We start from the raw sequence: 18328 nt of genomic DNA, 5'->3' as shown, positions 1-18328 counted from the left end.
GTACGACTTACCAGGGCCCCAACCCTGGGGAGCCCATGGGCTGCAGAAGAGGAGTCTCATAATTCTCTTTAGCATGAGGGGCCCAGCCTGGCTCCTGACCACAGGACCACACCCCACTGAGCCCATCTTCTCCGTATTCCCTGCCCCAGATGGACCCCTCCCCGCTTCACAGCTGTGCTTCTGGAACCTTCTCTCTGTCTGTCCAGGGCTGCCCTGCCCAGGGAGGCCAGCTTCGGGTCCCCCTAACACATCCCTGAGCTCAAGCACTGAGGAATTCGCTGTGGAGAGGGCTCCGGCCTGCAGCCTGCGACAGAGGGCCTTGAAACCCTCGGTGGCCCGTGGAGGAAGGCTGGCAAGGCAGGGAGGCGCCTGGGGGTGACCTGAAGACCTCTCAGGGAGCCCCCACCTTTAAAAGCACCACACCTCCCCCAGGAGCGCCAGGCCTCTGGGGCGGGGAGCACTTTCCATCCATACTCTGGGCATGGCAGCTCCCCAGGCTGTCACCAAGCAAGGCCCCGCCCAGCAGGGCCCCTCCCTCACAGGCACCGCCCCCTGCCTCTTCTGTCCCGCCTCCAGGCCCAGGAGGCCTTCATCCTGGGGCTTCTTCCCCAGGTCCCCAGCCAGGCCTATGTCCACCAATGCCACCTCCCTGTTCCCGAAGCTCTCCAGCATCTGCTCTCTTTGAATTCGTGTGTGAATGCCCGGTGGTTCATCTGGCTTTTCCAGAAAGTGCTCTGCCTAGCGTGAAGCTTTTTCAAACCAGACAGGGTGGGAGCTCTGTGGCTCTCCATGGAGGTTTCTGTCTCTCCCTTGTGTGGAGGGCAGGGAGTTCGTGTTTGGTTTTGTTGCCCCTTTTCTGTGCTGGGTCCTCTCAGTTTTGCCACCTTGCCATTCTGCTCTTTCAACTGTTGAGTGTTGTGGACTCTCAGGCAGGTGGGCCCTGGCCTGGTGGGGCTAGTGACTGCTTTACCCCAGTTGGAAGCGCGGAGGAATCTGAGGGGTAGCATTGCCTACAAAACCCATCCCTTGCACAGAAATCTGTTTTTATTAACTCAGCTTTGCCATGTTGTTTTCTGATGGGTTGTAAAACAGAGCCTGTGTCTGCGGCTTCGTCCTGAGTGTTCTGCTGTAGCTTGGGGCTGTGTACAGAGTGGGTGCGCTGGCACACGAAGTCCAGAGAGCTGTAGAGGGAGGAGCCTGGGGCCTGGAGGTGGGAGGGAACAGGAGTATGGCCTCCATAGTGGAGGCCATAGGGTAAGAGGAGTCTCGGGGACAGCAGGTCCTGGGCCTGGGCAGTGAAGGGAGTAAGATGGCAACAGCCTGACCAAGGAGAATCTGAGCCCTGGGAGGAGATGGGGATGGGACTGGGAGCAAAGGCTGACCCTTAAGCCAGCACTGGCTATGCAGCTCCTGGTCCTTGGTATGGGGCACCCTGTGGAAACTAGAAGGGTGGGCTTGCTGCAAGGACCACAGGCACCTGCCCCCCCCCCCGCAAGAGTGTGAGTGGGGACCACAGGCCAGCCATGTTAACACTACCACTCCCCCAACCCAGCTGTCCCATAGTCCTTCTCTCCCCTGCTATGGCAGCCATCTACCATTAACCCCGGAAGCCCCAGATAGAATTGTTGGATTCTTGGAGTTCTGGGCCCATCAAGATCACTGGGGAACTTGGCTTCCACTCCAGCAGGTCCAGCTCAGGCTCCAGAGCTCCTGCGGGGATTCTCTTGTCCCGTTCCCCCTCTTCTCTCCCCCCACCCCACGACCCATATCCCATCATATCCACCACTACAGACGGCCACACCAGGTAGGGAGACAGGAGGCCCTTCAGAGTCTGAAGGGGGTCTCGGGGCCTTCTAGACTGAGAGTTCCCAGAATGTGGGTGTGAAGGGCTGAGGCCCCCGGCCACACAGGAAGAGTTGGAGTTGGGCCAAAGCAGGGCCCCTCAAAATATAAGCCCTTGAACCCCCAACACAGCCTGCAGATAAGGCCATCACCAGAAGGGGACAATGTGTACTAGTCGGCGCATTAAAAACCAAAGAGACAGATATCAATCAGCCCTTGTCGTTTATTCTCAAAGAACAAGGTATTTTGCATGTCTGGGCTTGTGGCAAACGGGAAAGCTAAGAAGAGCGCCATGGACACTTCATTATTTTAACATTTTGGTTACAGAATTATCACGCCTCCTCCTCCTCCTGTTCTCTGAATTTGGGACCGAATTAATGAACATGTCTCAAAAACGCTATCTTTGAGCTTCTCCGTTTTGTTTCGTAAACTACACACTACACCAAACACACCAGGTGTGGATGGGCAGTCAGGGTCCCCGACACTCTCAGCAGATCTGGTTAAGCCATAGAGTATGGAATGGACCATTTCTGCATGCGTGAAGACCTTGGTGAGACTGCTAGCGCTGTTCTGACCGCACTGCTGGGCGCGGGCGCGCCCGGTGGATGCTGTTGAATTGGGGTGGGACGGTCTCAATCGGGTGCTGGTTTGTCACGTGGGAAAGTAAAAGGGTGACACTCGAAGGGGGTCTGCTCAGGACTCTCCTTCCCACAATGCTTTCCCTGCCCGATTTGGCTTCCTGTGCAGGGACACACGAGGTGTGTCCCCACCCCTCCCTCCCAGACTGTCTCCCCCTGCCAGCGTAGAGTCTCCAGGTCTCTGCACATGCCTTCTGCTGAGCAGGTGCTTGGAAATGCTCCCTGATTGGATGGAAGGCGGATGGTGAATGGATGGGGAGTTGTTAGGGTAGTTAGCCGGGCCTCTTTGCTTTGCCCTTGAGGGCCTCGGCTCTTCTCTACCCCATGGAAAGAAGTGGGGAGAAGTGGGGGGGGGGGGGAGGAGGAGAACCAGATTGTTTTGTCCAATCTTGGAACTCTGCAAGGGTGGGGGGGGGATGCGAAACAGAATCGTTAGCGCCTCGGTCAAGATCTCACGGAGAGCGGCCAGGCGGGGTACCAGGCACCCCACCTGACACATGCCAACAATTCAGAATTTTTTTTGTCTTTTTAAGAATTTTTGATTTTTTTTAAAACAAACTCAACAAATGAGATGGATGATGACTTGATTTTGTGGGGAGGAGGACGAGGGTCGCAGGGGAAAGGATCCAAAGGCAGGGGAGCAGGGGGGCCTGGGGGGAGGAGGAGAGGAGGAGACCCCAGAGGGGAGGGGGGACCTGGAGGGGGAGGAGCTTGGCAATGGATGGGCGGGATCACCAGGGGGCTTCAGGATGAGGCTGGGAGGGTCCAGGGGGAACCCCAGGGGGTGAGACACGACTTGGCAGGCTGCCAGTGAGCAGGGACTTGGGGTGGCAGGGTGAGGAGGGGCATGGGTGAGGTTGGGGAAGTACTGGGGTGTGAGCCCAGGGATTGAGGGGCAGGCGATGGGCAGGTGGGCGGGGCTTTGAGCCAAGGCGGGACCAGGAATCCAGGGTAGCGGTGGGGGTGATGAGGTTGACGCGTAATGGCGGTGGCGCAGGTAAGGGATGGCTGGGTGACTGTGAGAGTGTGGTGTGATTGTGACGCAGATGATGGTAGATGAGGAAGATGATGAAGGCTTGCAAGTAAACATGGCAGGTCCTACTTGATAAAGCTAAGAGTATACATTCTTCTCTAAATAATTTAAGAGGCAAAATAGTACTAAAGGGCTGTGTTGCGGCCGCAGCCACACAGCGCCCTGACCCATTGCTTTCTAGCTTTGCAAAAAAGATAGATGCTCTCTCTAAAAAACAGGGGGGGAAAAATAAATAAACACACCCACAAGGAAGAAACTAAAGTCAAACTCATAATCTAGAAGCTGGCTAGGTGTTCTGGGATCTGAGGGTTATTAACTGAGCAACACAAGCCAACCGTCCTGGGCAGCCAGGCTTAACTCTTCTGCCACGGGACAGGACTGTGCCTCACAAGCAACAATTTCCACTAGAACTGCGTGAAAACTTGCGGAGGGTGGGTGCTGCTAACTCAGATTCTGCCAGGGGGCACTTGTGGTTCAAGGTTCCAGCCCCAAGGGGCTTCTCTAATCTAGAAGGGAGGGAGGCCGGAGGGAGGGAGGGGCCTGGCTGCCCAAAATGGCGACTCCAGATAGCACAGAGTTATGACTCACAGGGGCCAGGGTTGGAGTTTGGGGTTGGGGTTGGGGCTGGTTTGGTTTTGACTTTGGCTTTCCTCGAGTGGGAGGGAGCCGGGAGGCACGCCCACGCTGAGGAAAACCATAGGAGCAGCTTTCACGTCAAGTGTGCCTCCAGGATAGGCCAAGACCACCGGGATCCTGGGATGAGACCAAGTCTACATCAGATCCTTATTCTTAGGGTCGGAAGTGTTCGGAATATTCCCCCTCGTTCCTAATTCTGAGGTTTCCAGCAGAGAGGACTTTGGTGGGGGGTGGGTGTTCAAAACCCTCCTAGAGAGGGGGGGGGAAGGTGGGCCTGGGATTGGGGCAGGAGGCTCGCTGAGGATCACACAGCGACTTCATAGTGGGCTGGGATAGGGTCCCAACCCCCCCCAGCAGACAACCCAGGACTTGCACTCTCTCTCTCTCTCTCTCTCTCTCTCTCTCCTCTCTCTCTCCCTCTGCTTGTCCTATGGCCACTGCACTCTGCAAAGTCACAAAGCAATCAGAAAGATCTAAGGGTGGTTGCGGTGTGAGGCTGGATGTGAGTGCACGTTGGATGTGGCACATGAGAATTAACGAACGAAAGAGATTTTTTTTAGCTTGTCACAGTGAGTGGTCATGCACAAGACTCGTGTGGTTCCACAAGGACCTGTGGCCGAGACCCCCTGGGGAGAGGGTGTCGGCCCGCAGCCCTGGCTCGTTACCATGTTTTTTTTTGGTCTTTTTTGATATTTTGCTAGTTGATATTTAGAGTTTAGAATAACATACTTATTTCTCTTAACTCGTTTAAGGATGAAATTCTTATTATTCTCATTATTATTTGTAATCATGCATTAATAGGGAGAAAGGAGGATTCGTTTTGCATTAGCTTGTCACACAGCCACACGATGACGATACAGAGAAGCGCAGCGGGTCACCAGATTCCACAAAGGTACCAGACGCCACCACAAAGCTGAGCACAGCATCTAGGGAGCCCTGCAGGACCCCGGGGGTGAGTGGGGGGAGAAGAGAGGGGCCTGCAGGGTTGGGGCGCTGCTTAGATCTCCTCCTCGCCAGCCTCCTTGCTGAAGGGGCTGGCGTCCACCTTCTCGGGGAAGATGATGTTGACGGCCAGCTCCTCGCCGCCGCTGTACTGCAGCAGCAGGTTCTTCTTCTGGCGTAGCATGTGGTTGTAGCGCAGGTTGGCCACCCAGGCCTCGCACTTGTTGAGGAACACGATCCCCACGGTGGCCAGCACCACCAGGCTGGTGAGGACGCCCAGGATGGTGAAGCAGATGGCCTGGCCCTCGGTGAGGAGCGGACTGCTCCTGTTGAGCTCCTTCATGGCCACCTTGAGAACCCGGTGCTCGGGCTGCTGCACCGGCAGCTCGTGCACCCCGGGGGTCAGGCGGTAGGTGAGCCCGTAGCCGCTGGGCAGGTGAGTGACCTGCGAGGGGATGGCCACACGCTTCTTGGCGCAGGTGGGGCCCGTGTACGGGAGCTTGCACAGACACTCGTAGCTCACCTGGGTGTGCTGCAGGCAGGTGCCCCCGTTCTGGCATGGGTTGCTGGCACAGTTGGTGACCGGACGGCTGCAGGTCTTGTCGATGAAGCCGGCCGGGCAGCGGCATCGGAAGTCGCCCCCAATGTCGGTGCAGACACCGGCATTCTCGCAGGGGTTGGGGGTGCAGCTGTTGGCCACGATCTCACAGAAGTTGCCAGAGAAGCCAGGGGGGCACAGGCAGGACGCGTGGGAGGCCCGGCCGTCCTCGTCCACGCAGGTGCCGCCGTGCTGGCATGGGGAGCTGGAAGACAGGGCACATGGGGAAGGGCCCCTCTGGGGTCTGGGACAGGGACATGGAGAAGGGGTGCTAGCTTTCCCCAGAGGAAAGACCCTGCCTAGCAAGAAGGGAAGGCCAGCCCTGGTCACACACCTACCCACAGTGGGCCTTTGGGCAGAAGACTCACCAAGGTCCAAGGGTAGAATGCCCACTTTACCCCATCCTGAGGCCAGCCTGGAACAAACCTGACACCCTGCCCCTCGCCACGTCTCTCACCTCTCATTTCATTTCTCCAGCTGAAGGCCGATGGCTAATCTCTGGACAGGGAAACTGAGGCTGGGAGAGGCATCATCAATGACAGCCTTCCCCCCACCCCCTAACTCAAGCTGGCACAACCAAGCCAGGAGGGATGAGGCGCTCACTCCTTGAGTCCCCTCTCTGCCCCCACCTATAGAGGGGGGGGCAGGAAGTAGGAGGGGGGTCTGTGATTGGGCAGTGTCCATGCTGTGCTATTTCACAGAGGCCCCTCCACCTACAGGCGGCCTGCAAACCCACTCTGCCTGCAGCATTAATGTAAGTGCTCTTAGAGGAGCAAGCCCTTTGTCATGTGAGAAATGCCGAAAGTCCAAAGGAAGAAAGGAACTCTGAACACAAGAAATCAGCGTAGTTGGCCCTGGGCCTGGGGTGCAGAGCAGCTGGGCTCTGAGGCATTTCAAAAGGACTCCCAGGGAGGAGAATAAGATAACCTGAAGTCTTGTTTTGTCTTATTTTTCCTAGTTGCCAATACACAGAGATGGAGAGAGGGCTAGTGGTCACCCCCTCAGCTGACCCCCAGATGAATACAAGTCTTTCATCTATTTGCAGTTTAGGACACATTGGTGGGGTCTCTAATTGAGGACACCCCCACTGCTCACCTGCTGGTCTCCTCCTCTCCAGCCTAAGACCCTGCACAGCTACCAAGGTACATAGGGACTGGGCTAAGATGCCCCTTTGCCACGTAGGGTATGGAAGCTGGCCTGCCTCCTTGAGAGACCCCATCTTTTCCCACATTCTCAGCCTGACAGCTCCCTCCCCAGACATCTCAAGTCCCTAAACCAACGTGGCTCCAGCCAACACCCTGGCCCAGCTGAACTCCGATCTCTTACTATGTTGCCTTAGAAAATTATGCGCTGCTTGGAGCAGCTTCCTTCCCCCTCCCAATCACTGGCATCGGGGCTTGGGAGAAGAATATGAAATCACCTAGGGGGGAAGCAGTGCCCTCCCCTCCTAACTGTCCCTTCAGAGTGGGGCGTGGCGGGGGGAGCTTACTTCCTCCACAGGCAGACAGGTCCCACAGGCTTAGGCTCAGAGAGGCTTTAGGGGTGAATGGGGAACTCAGTATTTACCCATTGATCACGCACGGCCCATCCTTCTTCTGGCAGTCCTTGCCTGAGTACCCCGGGGCACAAGAGCATTCGTACTCCCCGTTGTCCAGGTTCTCGCAGGTTCCATTGTTGGCGCAGGGGGTCGAAATGCAAGGTCGCACATCTGGGGGACAGAGAAAATCAGGTTGAGCTCCCCACCCAGAGACCCTAAGTGAGATGTCCAGGGCCCAAAGGCTGCATCTTTTGAAGGCAGCAAATGAGAACTATGCATTGTCTGCTGGTATATTTCCACGTCTTTTACCACCCTGCCTCAAGCTCACTTCATTATTCAGGCTCAGGAAGCCAGGGCGGGGCTGCGTGCAGATGTCTGGGTTGGGGATTCTCTGAAGTGGAGACCCCAGCCCGACAGCAGGGCCTGCAAAGCCCCTTCCAGGGCTGTTCGAGCTCCGCTGCCACATGGCTGCGGGGTTCAGCTCCTCCCTACTCTGTGCCTCAGTCTCCCTCCACACAAAAGGAAGGGTCCTTTCTCTCTCTGGCTGATCCCCTAAGGTTCTCTGTAATTTAAGTGGGAAAAGTGAGGGCCAGCCGTACGTGCAGCTAGGCTAGGAAGCCAGCCTGGGGCCAGGGTCTCCTGCACTAAGGCCACAGAGCTTCCTTTTCTTTCCCCCCTTTTCCTCCTCTCCCTCCTTTCAGAGAGACCCGTGCCCTAGTGAAGACCGAAATCCATCAACCAGAAAAGGGCTGCACACCACGTTGATGGACTCTCCCTGGGAAGCAGCACGGTGCGGGGCGGGGGGGGGGGACAGAAAGAGGAGGGTTTATCTTTCCAGGATAGAGCAGCCAGCTCCTCATTTTCTGCCCCTGGCTCTCCTGTCACTCAGAATCTTAAATTTAAGATAAAAAACTAGAAATTACTCCCCCCCCGACCCCGCCAGCCTGTTGCCTCTCCTCTCCCTGAAATGCTAGGTCTAACTACTGGCTGGAGGGGGGCGGGGGAGCCAGGCGGGGTTCAGCTGTAAGGAGAGAACTGTGAGGGGGGGGTCTCCTCTGAGACTGCAGCTGTGGCCACAGCAAGCCAGAGGAGAAATGGCTGGCAACTAGCCATTGGCTACTCCCTCCTGCCCCCCCCAGGACTGTCCAGCGAGCTCTAGGCAGGCAGCCCCTCTGCCTGGTGTGGAGGGGACCCATCTAGGACCCCTGGGGAGAGGGTCTCAAAAACTCCAGCCAAGGTTCAGTGTTCAGATACCATGGAGGCTAAGTGTTGAGCTAAAAGGTCTAATCCTGATTCCCAATCATGGCTTTCCTGAACTCCCTGAATCCCCAAGCAGTTTAAGGGTGCTGCTGCTGTCACAGCTGCCTCTGCCGCGGCTGTTGCTGCTGCTACTGCAAGGGGCTGCAGGGCTGCGGCCTGAGCATGAGTCAGCTGCAGAAAAACCTGGCACCATATTGAGGGGGGACTAAGGAGCAGAGACAATCTGAGTAGAGGTCCTTTTGTTCCTTTCACCCTAAGTTTCCCAATTTGTACCACTGTCTGCTAAGGTTGGGAGAAAGGAAGCCCAGGAGAACCGTCTGTGCTATTGCTAGAAGATTATTCTAGAATTTCAGTTTGCTTGGACTTTGGGATGGGCTTTATCAAAATAAGGTCCATTTTGCAGCTTGAAAACAGCCACAAGGACAGCCAGCTCTGTCACGGGGAGGGGGCACAAAATGAAATGACAAAGACGGCCTAAATGAAGGAATGGAGACCCAGGGCTCTAATCTATACTTTAAGCCCATTCAGCTCTCCTGCCCCAGCTTCCATCCTATTTGTCTCCCCCGCCCTCACCTCCTGGGCCCTCACTCAGCTCCTGCCTCCCCACTCTAAGCACCCCCCCCCGCACTCCTCTCCTGATTTTATTTCATGATGCCTAAGCCCTGAAGTGGGTGAAGGGTGTTTTTCCATCCCTGCTGCCTGGGGTCTGGGGTCCAGGGGCCTAACTGTGCGCGTGTTTGTGTATGTGTGTATGTTTTGTGACTCTTTATTCTACAGGCAGCTGCCAGCCTCCTGTCGGTGAGTGCTAGAGGTGCAGAGATGAAGAAAACAAATTCTCTACCTCTAAAGAGGTGCTTCACCCGCAGAATGGGTACATACAAACAGATGGTTATGACAGAGCCCCCTACACTGTTGAGATGAAGCCCACCTGAAGGGGAGGGGAAGGGTCGGGAAGGGGGGCAGCCACAGGCTGAGAGGTTAGGGGATCAAGGCTGAGGGTGGGCACAGAGGGGTGCCCACCTATATCGCAGAGTTTGCCATCCCAGCCAGGCTTGCAAAGACACTGCCAGGGCTTGTCGCAGAATCCGTTCACACAGCCGAGAGAGGTCACACACTGGTCACACTTGGGGCCCTGCCAGCCAGGCTCGCACCTGCGGGAGGGAGCGGGAAAGATAGGAGTGTGTGTGAGAGAGGGGCGTCTGGGTCCACTGGGGGCCCTGGAGGAGAGCCTTGGTGAGGAAGTCAGGCCAGAGGCAGCCTAGGGGTCTCGGGAGCACAACATCAGTCACCTGAACATAAACCCCAGGGAGAGAGAAGGTGCTGAGGCCCAGACAGAAGGGACCCCAGGAGTTCAGAGGATTGAGTTTTGCCGCATTGGCCTGCAGTGGTCTCCTCCAGCTCCAGCTCTCCTGCCCTCCCCCCTCATCCACCCCCGCTTCCTCTCCCTCTGACTCTCCCCCCTCCCATCGGTTTTCTGCAGGAGCAAAGAAGCTGTGACGCAGTTTTTATTACCAAGCTCCCATCTCCTCACCCCCAAACGCCATGACCCCCCCAGAATCTTGCCCTAGACCCCCACAAGCTGCAGTTACCTGCAGTCCTTGTCCCCCTTGCAGAATCCATTGATGGGGTCGCAGGATGGGATGCATTCAGTTCCTGAGGGACAAGAAAGGGTCCACCATTCACCCCACAAGGCCATGGGTGGGATCAGACACATCTCCTCTATCCCCTCAACAGCTGCTCCTCCTTTTGGGGGGAATAAGGACCCTCTGGGGTCCTACTAGCCTGGCCCACAGTAGGGAGCTCAGATCTGTGAATGATAAAGACACCCTGCCACATTCCTCACCACGCGATGACCAGTGCACAGCAGCCCTAGAAGCAAAACTGACGCAGGTACCTTTTCTTCTCCCCCTAAGAACACCGGAACCCCTGAATCTCCCCTGAAAGCTGGGGTAGGGAGCAGTAAAGGGATACCTTTCACCTCCAGACATTTGACCAAACCCTCCTTTTGATACAGTGAGCTTTTGAAAGGCACCCGTTTTTTTGTGGTGTCAGTTCTGGGAAAGGCCAGACAGGCCCACCTGGCCCTTTCACAGGTAAAGCGGTTGGATTTTTATTTTATTTTATTCACGTTAATCCCAGTTAAACCTGGCCGAGTCTTCCTCGTCCCCCTCCCCACCCCACACTCCCTGCATTAAGAACGACGCAAGCATTCTGCACCGGCCGAGATTCCACCACTGTGGAGATTCTGACACTTTAATCGTCACCTGCTGTATGCATTGACTCCACTAGCTCCCCAGCTTTCCAGACAGCCCCCCCAACCACTGGCGCAGTGTGGGGGGGCAACTCTCCGGCTGCCAGAGACAGATGGCCGCGGCGACAGAAGTGTCGCAGCAGCCCCTCACCTAAGACGCGTCCCGCAGAAGGGGCTCGGGCTGCGCTCCCGCAGAGACCTGGGGGCTACGCCGGCCGAATCGGCCCCCAGGACCCCCAAGACCCGCTCTCCGACACGCACGCGGGGGACATGGCTAAACTCGCGTCCGGGGCTGTGTTTTGTTTAATAGAGGACCTCTCGGCGTCTCCTTCTCTCCGTACCTGCCCCACTCCGCGCGCGGCGCCCTCCGAGCGCCCCTTCTGCGGGTCGGGAAGGGGCTGGGGTCCCGCACCTCCCCTGCACCCCCCGAGGACCCCCGTGGCCGGGCTGGACGCGCAAAGGTGGCGGAGAGGGCGAGACGGACCCCGCGCGGGGCTTAGGGTTAGGCGGGACGGGCGGGAGTCGGGGCGCACGGGACGGGACGCGCGCGGGGCGCACGGGCTGGGGGCGGCCGCCGGCGGGGCGTCGCAGGCTTCCCCGAGGAGGGGGCGCGAGCCGGGCCGCCGCGGCGGGGGGCTTCCTTACCCCGGGTGCTGCGGCCGATAGCCAGCAGGAGCAAGAGGACGCGCAGGAGGGCTTCGGTCCCGATCATCGCGAGGCGGCCGGGGTCGCGGTCCGGGGAGCGGGGCGGGAGCGGATCCGGCTCCGGGCGCCGCGCTGGGCTTCTGGTTGTGGACGCTGAAGGGGGCGCGGGCGTGCGGCGAGGGGAAAGCCAGGGCTGCACCGGGCTGCGCACTGCTCTCCGCCGCCGCGAGGAGCTGCCGCCGCCGCCGCGCGCGCCGCCCTTTCGTACCGCCTCCCCCCCCCCCGCGCCCCCGCCCCCGCCCCCGCCTCGCGCGCACGGGGCAGGCGCCGGCCAGTCCCGCTGACCCCCGCCCTCCCGGAGCCGCCCCCGCCCCCCGGCCCCCCCCCCCCCCCCGGCGCCCGGAAGCCCGCGCGGGGACCAGGGCGCACTCTTGGCCGGACGGCTCACCTGCGCGCTTTCTCCGGCGGGGCCGCGGCGGGCGGGAGAGCCGGCGGGCGGGCGGGCGGGGGAGCGCGCGGCGAGCCAGCCAGCCAGCGAGCAGGCCGGCGGGCGGCGCAGGCCGACTGGAGACCGCGCGCGGCGGGCGCACAGCGCTCCCGGGCCGCGCCGGCCGGGCGCGCGTGTCCCGCCGAGGCACGGGACGTCCCGCACGCGCCCCCCGCGCCTCACAGGCCCAGGAGGATCCACACACACAGCACGAAGATGTGGAAAACGCACATGATCACACAGGCGCTCACGAAAACTGCCAGGAAGAGCCGCAAGTCCTTGTACTCGCGGGCCATGGTGGGGCAGGGGTCGTGAAGACCCCCTGGCGAGGCCTGCACACGTGCAACCGTGACACACCCCGCAACACAATCACACCCCCGCAGAGGGCAGGGGTCACACCCTAGGGCACCCCCCCGACCCTCGGGCGCAAGCCCCAGGCCCTGGCCTTGCGCCGCTCCAAGGTCCGGGGCTTCTTCCGGCAGGTGCGTCTCTTCCACACCCTGAAAGGCGAAGCGCGGGCACACCTGACCAGACAGGCGGGCCCCGAGACCCCCGCCGGGGCCCCCGTGTCCAGTCCCCTCCGCCCACCCGCGCGCTGCGGCCACGGGCTGCGCCTTCGCCAGGCTGAAACACAAGACACATACACAACCGGAGCCTCGCAAATACCCGGACCCAGGCCCCCCCCACGCTCACAAATAACGAGGCTCCTGGTCACATGCTCAGAAAAGCGCACGCAGCAAGCCACTCAGCACCCAAGTCACCCAACGCGCAGCCGAAGCCATCTTCGCGCCGCGCAATGACACACACCGACAGCCTCACCGAAATGTCACTTGCGCACAATCACACACGAGACAAGCAATATCCCAGACCCCCTGGGAGGCCCCCGGCCGAGGGCTGGCTGGGGAGGGGCTCCGAAGGACCACTCTGACAGATACCTGCCGCTTGCTCCCCGGAGAAGGCCCCTCTAGGCCAGTCTCCCCTTCCACCTACAGCCTAGCCACAGATGAATGCTCCAGTCCCCAGGCCTCCAGTCCCTAGCAGAGGCTCAGGGGAAAACAACACCAAAAAATAAATAAATAAATAAATAAAAAACAAAAAACAAAAACAAAACCCACAAAAAACCAACTCCCCCCACACAAAAACAACAACACCAAAACAAACAAACAAACAAACAAATAAAGGAAATAAAAGGAAAAGGGTCAGGATTTGGGGATGGGTCTTTCACAAGATGCTTAATTTGCATAGATGAATTTGCATCTACATCTCTGCTGCAGTGGAGCTGTGGCTTAAGTGAAGGAGTGCTAGACTCCAGTGCTAGACAAAGCTACGGGATAGTACCCAAGCCCTGAGTTCAAGCCCCTAAGCATGCGCGCGCGCGCGCGCACACACACACACACACACACACACACACACACACACACACACCCCTCTGGTGCAGTGCAGCAAGCTTAGGTTTGACAGCCTTTTCATTCTCCTCCACAGTGCTTGGGGGAGAGAGTGCATCTGTTTTGGAACCTGGGGGTGAGGACCCCCCTCCAGGAGCCATCTGACCATTTGAGGACACACTTTTGGATTCAGGGAAGAATTTTGCATGCTGGCTCCAAGAGCCAGCGCTCCTGGTAGTTGCTACAAACTGATTCTGCTCTGAGGGACTGGGGCAGGATCAGGGAGGGCACACACCCTTCTTGAGGGGGGCACTGTTGAAACGGCTTTGGGGTGCACTGAAGGGATCATCTGGGGTGCCCCACTACATGCCACATGCCCCTGAATTCTTGTGGCCCCTCTGGCTGCCTAGGCTCTTCCCTCAAAGCCAATAAACTGACTCCAGCATAACAGGTCTTTTGTAGAAGATCCCTCTGGGGCTAGAACAAGAATAAGACAGTGGGCTAGCAGTTCAAGGCCTGGGTAGCTGCTGTTCCATCACCAAGGTCTCTTTGGCTCTCCACTGTCTCGTCCCTCCTCTAGAGGCCCCTGACTTGCGTCCCCAAAATCATTTCTCATAGCAGGCAGACCTGGGAGGGCTAGGTTCTCAGCCAGAGCCCACGGAGGGCACAGGGGCAACTTGGACTGGGCAACAGCCCCCAGCCTGCTATTCAAGTCACAGGGAGCAGATGGGGGCTGGAGAGAGCCCGGGTGGGGCCCCTGGGGTTATCCAGTTCATGGCCCCACCTAGACCCCTTCCCCACCCAGGTTCCTTCCTGCCCCTGTCCTCTGTGGAAAGGGAGGGAGGCTGGCATCCTCACCCGAGGGAATAACAGTCCAGATGCCACCGGCTTAGCCTGAAAGCCAGTCTCTCAGCCGAGGGGCAAGAATCCCAGCTTCAACCCAAGCTTTCTCTGCGCTCTGCTTTCTTGCCTCTGCTCATGGAAGGAAGACACACCTGTCCCCGAAGGAACGCCAGCAGAAAAGTTCTGTTCTTGAAAATCCTAGCGACTGCCTTCCCAGTCCTCTTTCCTACTCTGCCACAGCAGCGTCTGTCGCAGCCAGCTAGAGAGCACAGACAGGGTCCTGCCGACCTGCGTCCCCTTCAAGGGGACCCCCGCACGGCCCCCGCACAGCGGCATCGTGGGAGGGGGCGGGACGGGATGGGAGGGGGTGGGAAGGGGGCTCTGCTCTGACCAGACTTACAAGCCCCAGGGCTTTGTGTTGGTTCCCCCCCACCACTCTGGTCTCCAAAAAGCATTGCAAACTCGGGAGGCTGATGATTTCTTTGTAACAAGCAGATGCCGGAGAAAAGGGTCGCTGAGGAGCGTTAGGGAGGGGTGGTTGGGGGCTGTCACAGCCTGCTAGGCTGCACAGAAAGAATGAAAATGCTACTCCAGTCCCTGGGGGAGAATCAGCACGGCTTCTGGCAGGCGGGTGGGGCTGTGCAGTCCCAGCCTCCCTCCCCGCTCTGTGTGTCCACTCTCCTGTCCACCACTCCACTTTGGACCTCACGGGGGGGGGGCGGTTAACAGTCCCCAGGCTCTGCACACCCCTCATTGTCACGGGAACCCAAGGAAGGGGCTTTGAGCTAGCCATTCCTTTCTAATGACTTGGCTGTGCATGCCCCCAGCCCCTGGTGGATGGAGGAGGAAAGCACACAGTGTTTTTCCAGAGCTCCACACAACCCGGCAAAAGAGCAATCCTTAGGCACATTTTTCTGAGGGGACTAAGAAAGTGGGGGGGGGCGGGTGGGTGTGTGTACACTAGGGCTTAAACTCAGAGCCTGAGCACCATTTCTTAGCTCTTTTGTTCAAGAGCCACAGCTCCATTCTGGCCTTTTTTGGTGTTTTAGTTTAGTCTTTTAGAAGATGAGTCTCGTGGACTTTCCTGCCTTCGCTGGCTTTGAACCATGATTCTCCAATCTCAGCCTCCTGAGTAGCTAGCGTGATGGGAGTGAGCCATCTACACGCTTGATTTGAAACTTAAGAAATGGTATCTCCAGCCCTTCTTTTTTTCTCCTAGCACCCCCTCCCCGCCATTCCACCCCCTCCAACCCCTGCCATCTCCAGCCCCAGTCAGAACCAGGACATTTTGCCCTTGATTAAAGATGAAATCACTGATTAGGGAATCTTGGCAGGGCAGAGACAGTAGAGCCTCTAAGAGCAGCTAGTCCTGGAGAGCAGGGCATCTGGGGCTCCCCCCCACCCCCCCGCAATCCTGTCCTCCTACACCCTTGCCTGCTTTGGCCCGGAGGTGAGGCTTTGTTTCTGGAGACTGGGTTGTAGATGTGGAGGTGTGTGAGCCACCACAGATCTTCCCCCAGTGGGATGTGGTACAGATCAGGAAACTGAGGTCACACGAAGTCTCACAGGCACAGTTGTTCTTTCTCCCCAAACCCTACCTGCCTCATGCTCACCCAAAGGAAACCTGTGCCTGTTAAGAGGCCCAGAGCTGGGGGCTCATGGCTCGCATCTGTAATTTTCACTAGTCAGAAGGCTGAAATCTGAAAACTGAGGAGTGAAGCCAGCCTGGACAGAAAAGTCCATGAGACTCTTATCTCCAACCAACCACCAAAAAGAAATTTGTTGCTTTTTCTGTCAAGGGAAGGCACCGGAGGGTGGAGAATGGAGGAAAATGGGAGGTGCACCCAGGCACGTTTTTTGGCTCAAGAACATTGATGATTTGGCTTTGAGTTCAATCAGAGAGAAGCAGTTAAAAGTGGCAGGGTACAGGAACCATGGCCAAGGAGGCGGGAAGTGTTGGTACCCCATATTCGGGGCACCTCGGCAGACTCCTGACAGCCCTCACCCTGATGCTCCTGTCTGCTCAGGGACGCCGAGCTGCCTGGTTCCCACACAGTCCAGCCTGTGACGGGAGCAGAGGCAGGGAGCTCAGCTCCCCGGGGCTCCGGGGCTCAGGCTGGGAAGGACAAACACTGGGGAGGAGCAGCACGGGAAAGGGGGCTCAGCAGGGATTTAGGACCGGCTTGGGGTCGCGCCCCACTGCTGCAGACTCTACCGGTTCCTCGCGTCATTGATGATCAGATTCAAAAATAGATCTCTCGCTTCCTTCCTTGCCATTGGAATCAACAGCAATGTCAGGTTCACAAGTCTAATTTGTCTGCGTCATTCATCAGATGATCCTCTCAAAGGCGCCCCTGAATCGCGCTGGGCTGGAAAGCTCTGGAGGTGGCTCTGGAAGGGTTAATAGGGATTCTTTACCCTCAGACCCACTAGGTAAATTCACCCCCGACCAGGGGGTGAAGAAATAGGGGAGCAGAAGAAACAAAAAAGATCCCTTTCATCACTCAGCCTGGCCGTGCAGGTTTTGGCAAAGACTACAGTAATTCTTCGTTCATCAGAAATTCCCAGAAGTTAATTTTCCATAAAACAGAGCTCACCTCCTTAAATGCCGTCTTTCATCTAGCCAGCCTACTGTGTGCCGAAGGCTCGGCAGGCTCCCCGCGCCCCCCAGGGGTGGGACAGGGCAGTGAAGGGTCCCAGGTGCCACCTTTCCTCAGAGAGGAAAGATAGATAGAGGAAAGATAGAGAGGCAGATAGAATCCTCAGCTACCTCAGAGACTGAGACTGAGAGTAGAGGTGCTGGGGCAGGCAAAGGGGTGCTGGGGAGGGGAGGGGACAAAGCAGTCCTGTTGGGGGGCATTGAGCTGAGGGCACAGGATGCATCACACTTCTTCAGAATGACCCTGTCTTAGCGGGAGGGGTGTGTACACACACACACACACACACACACACACACACACGCATGCAGGCACCCGTTACAGGGAACTCGGTGAGCTGAGGAAGATGCTATATACCTGTACTTTCAGCTACTGAGAAACTAAGGCGGACAGAATCAGTTGGACCAGAGGTTTGAAGCCAACCTGGATAGCACAGGACCAGCCCCATTCAGATAGCAAACAAACTGATGGGTAGGCGGGCGGCTCAGTCAGTTAAGGGAGAATTAGCATGTGTTAAGAATGAGGCTGGGAAGGAAGTAAAAATCTTCAATATTTGGAAATAAATGGGTTCTTTAAAAAATTCTTTTCTTAATTTTTCTTCCTTTGCGTTTATATACCAGTACTGGGGCTCAAGGCCTCCGCCCTCTAACTTAGCTTGTTTGTTGGTTTAGTTTTTGGTTGTTGTGGTGGTGGTTTTTCCTTCTCACTGCTGGCGTTCTCACTGAGTGAGAGCTCTATTTCAGGCTTTTTGCTAGTTAGCTGAAGATAAGAGTCTCAAGGACTTTCTTGTCTGGGGCTGGCTCTGAACCATGACCCGCCTGAGTAGCTAGGATTGTAGGCATGAGCCACCCACGACACTCATTGCTTAAATGGTCTTCAAGTATTCGTACAAACCAGTTTTTGAGTACAATTCATCTTGGTCAATATCACCCCTTCCATCGTTCTCCCCATCTCTCCCAGCCCCCCTCATCCCCTCCAGGTACCTAGCTCCATTTTCACATATGTGCATGGAAATCATACTTTATTCACCCACCCGTCCTCTCTCCATTTGTCTTCCCCTTTCCCTTGACCTCCCCCACAGACAACTCATAACTCAGCATCCTTGTATTTACTTTATTAAACTGTATCTCAACTGTTCTCCAGTTTTGTCCAGCCTCCCCTGCCACGGCAAATCGGATCTTCAGAACATGAATTCCCCACCCCCCTTTTCACATACCAGGGTGGACCTGTGAAGCAAGCCCAGACTGGATACTCGGAATCAGGCCAAGCCACTCACCCCCAGACCCCCGGAACGCCTACCCCTCTACCCAGCGGTCCCCAGAAAGTGGCGCCCTTCAGAGGCACTGGCAAAAGGCTTCACAATCAACAGAAACCACAGACCACCTCTAGCCCCAGGGAATAAAAACCCCACTGTGCCGTGCGGGAGCTCTTGCACGGAAAGCCCCTTCCCAGCCCCGGAGCGGGAGTTTTTGGGTGCACTGCCTCTCCAGTCTGTGGCTCTGAAAGGGAGCATGTGTGGGGTATTGGCAGGAAACGCTGTCAAGTTTAAGGCTGTGAAAACACAGCTCTCAAGA

At 57.4% G+C, this 18328-nt stretch overlaps 1 protein-coding gene across 1 annotated transcript; it reads right to left on the bottom strand.

The window, feature by feature from the left end:
• Positions 1 to 2063: 2063 nt before the first annotated feature.
• Positions 2064 to 11594, bottom strand: Dlk1 (delta like non-canonical Notch ligand 1). The gene is made up of 5 exons (XM_090344839.1): positions 11383 to 11594; positions 10076 to 10139; positions 9507 to 9637; positions 7256 to 7397; positions 2064 to 5894 (listed from the first exon to the last, which is right to left on the bottom strand). Exons 1-5 carry the CDS (start codon positions 11447 to 11449, stop codon positions 5147 to 5149), a joined length of 1152 nt encoding a protein of 383 aa, XP_090200965.1. The 5' UTR covers positions 11450 to 11594; the 3' UTR covers positions 2064 to 5146.
• Positions 11595 to 18328: the final 6734 nt, after the last annotated feature.

Source organism: Megascapheus bottae, chromosome 14 (assembly GCF_031878675.1).
Source record: "Megascapheus bottae isolate mThoBot1 chromosome 14, mThoBot2.hap1, whole genome shotgun sequence".
Classification (NCBI taxonomy): Eukaryota; Metazoa; Chordata; class Mammalia; order Rodentia; family Geomyidae; genus Megascapheus; species Megascapheus bottae.
The sequence above is the reverse complement of the archived record's forward strand: the minus strand, read 5'-3'. Positions and strand labels throughout refer to the sequence as shown.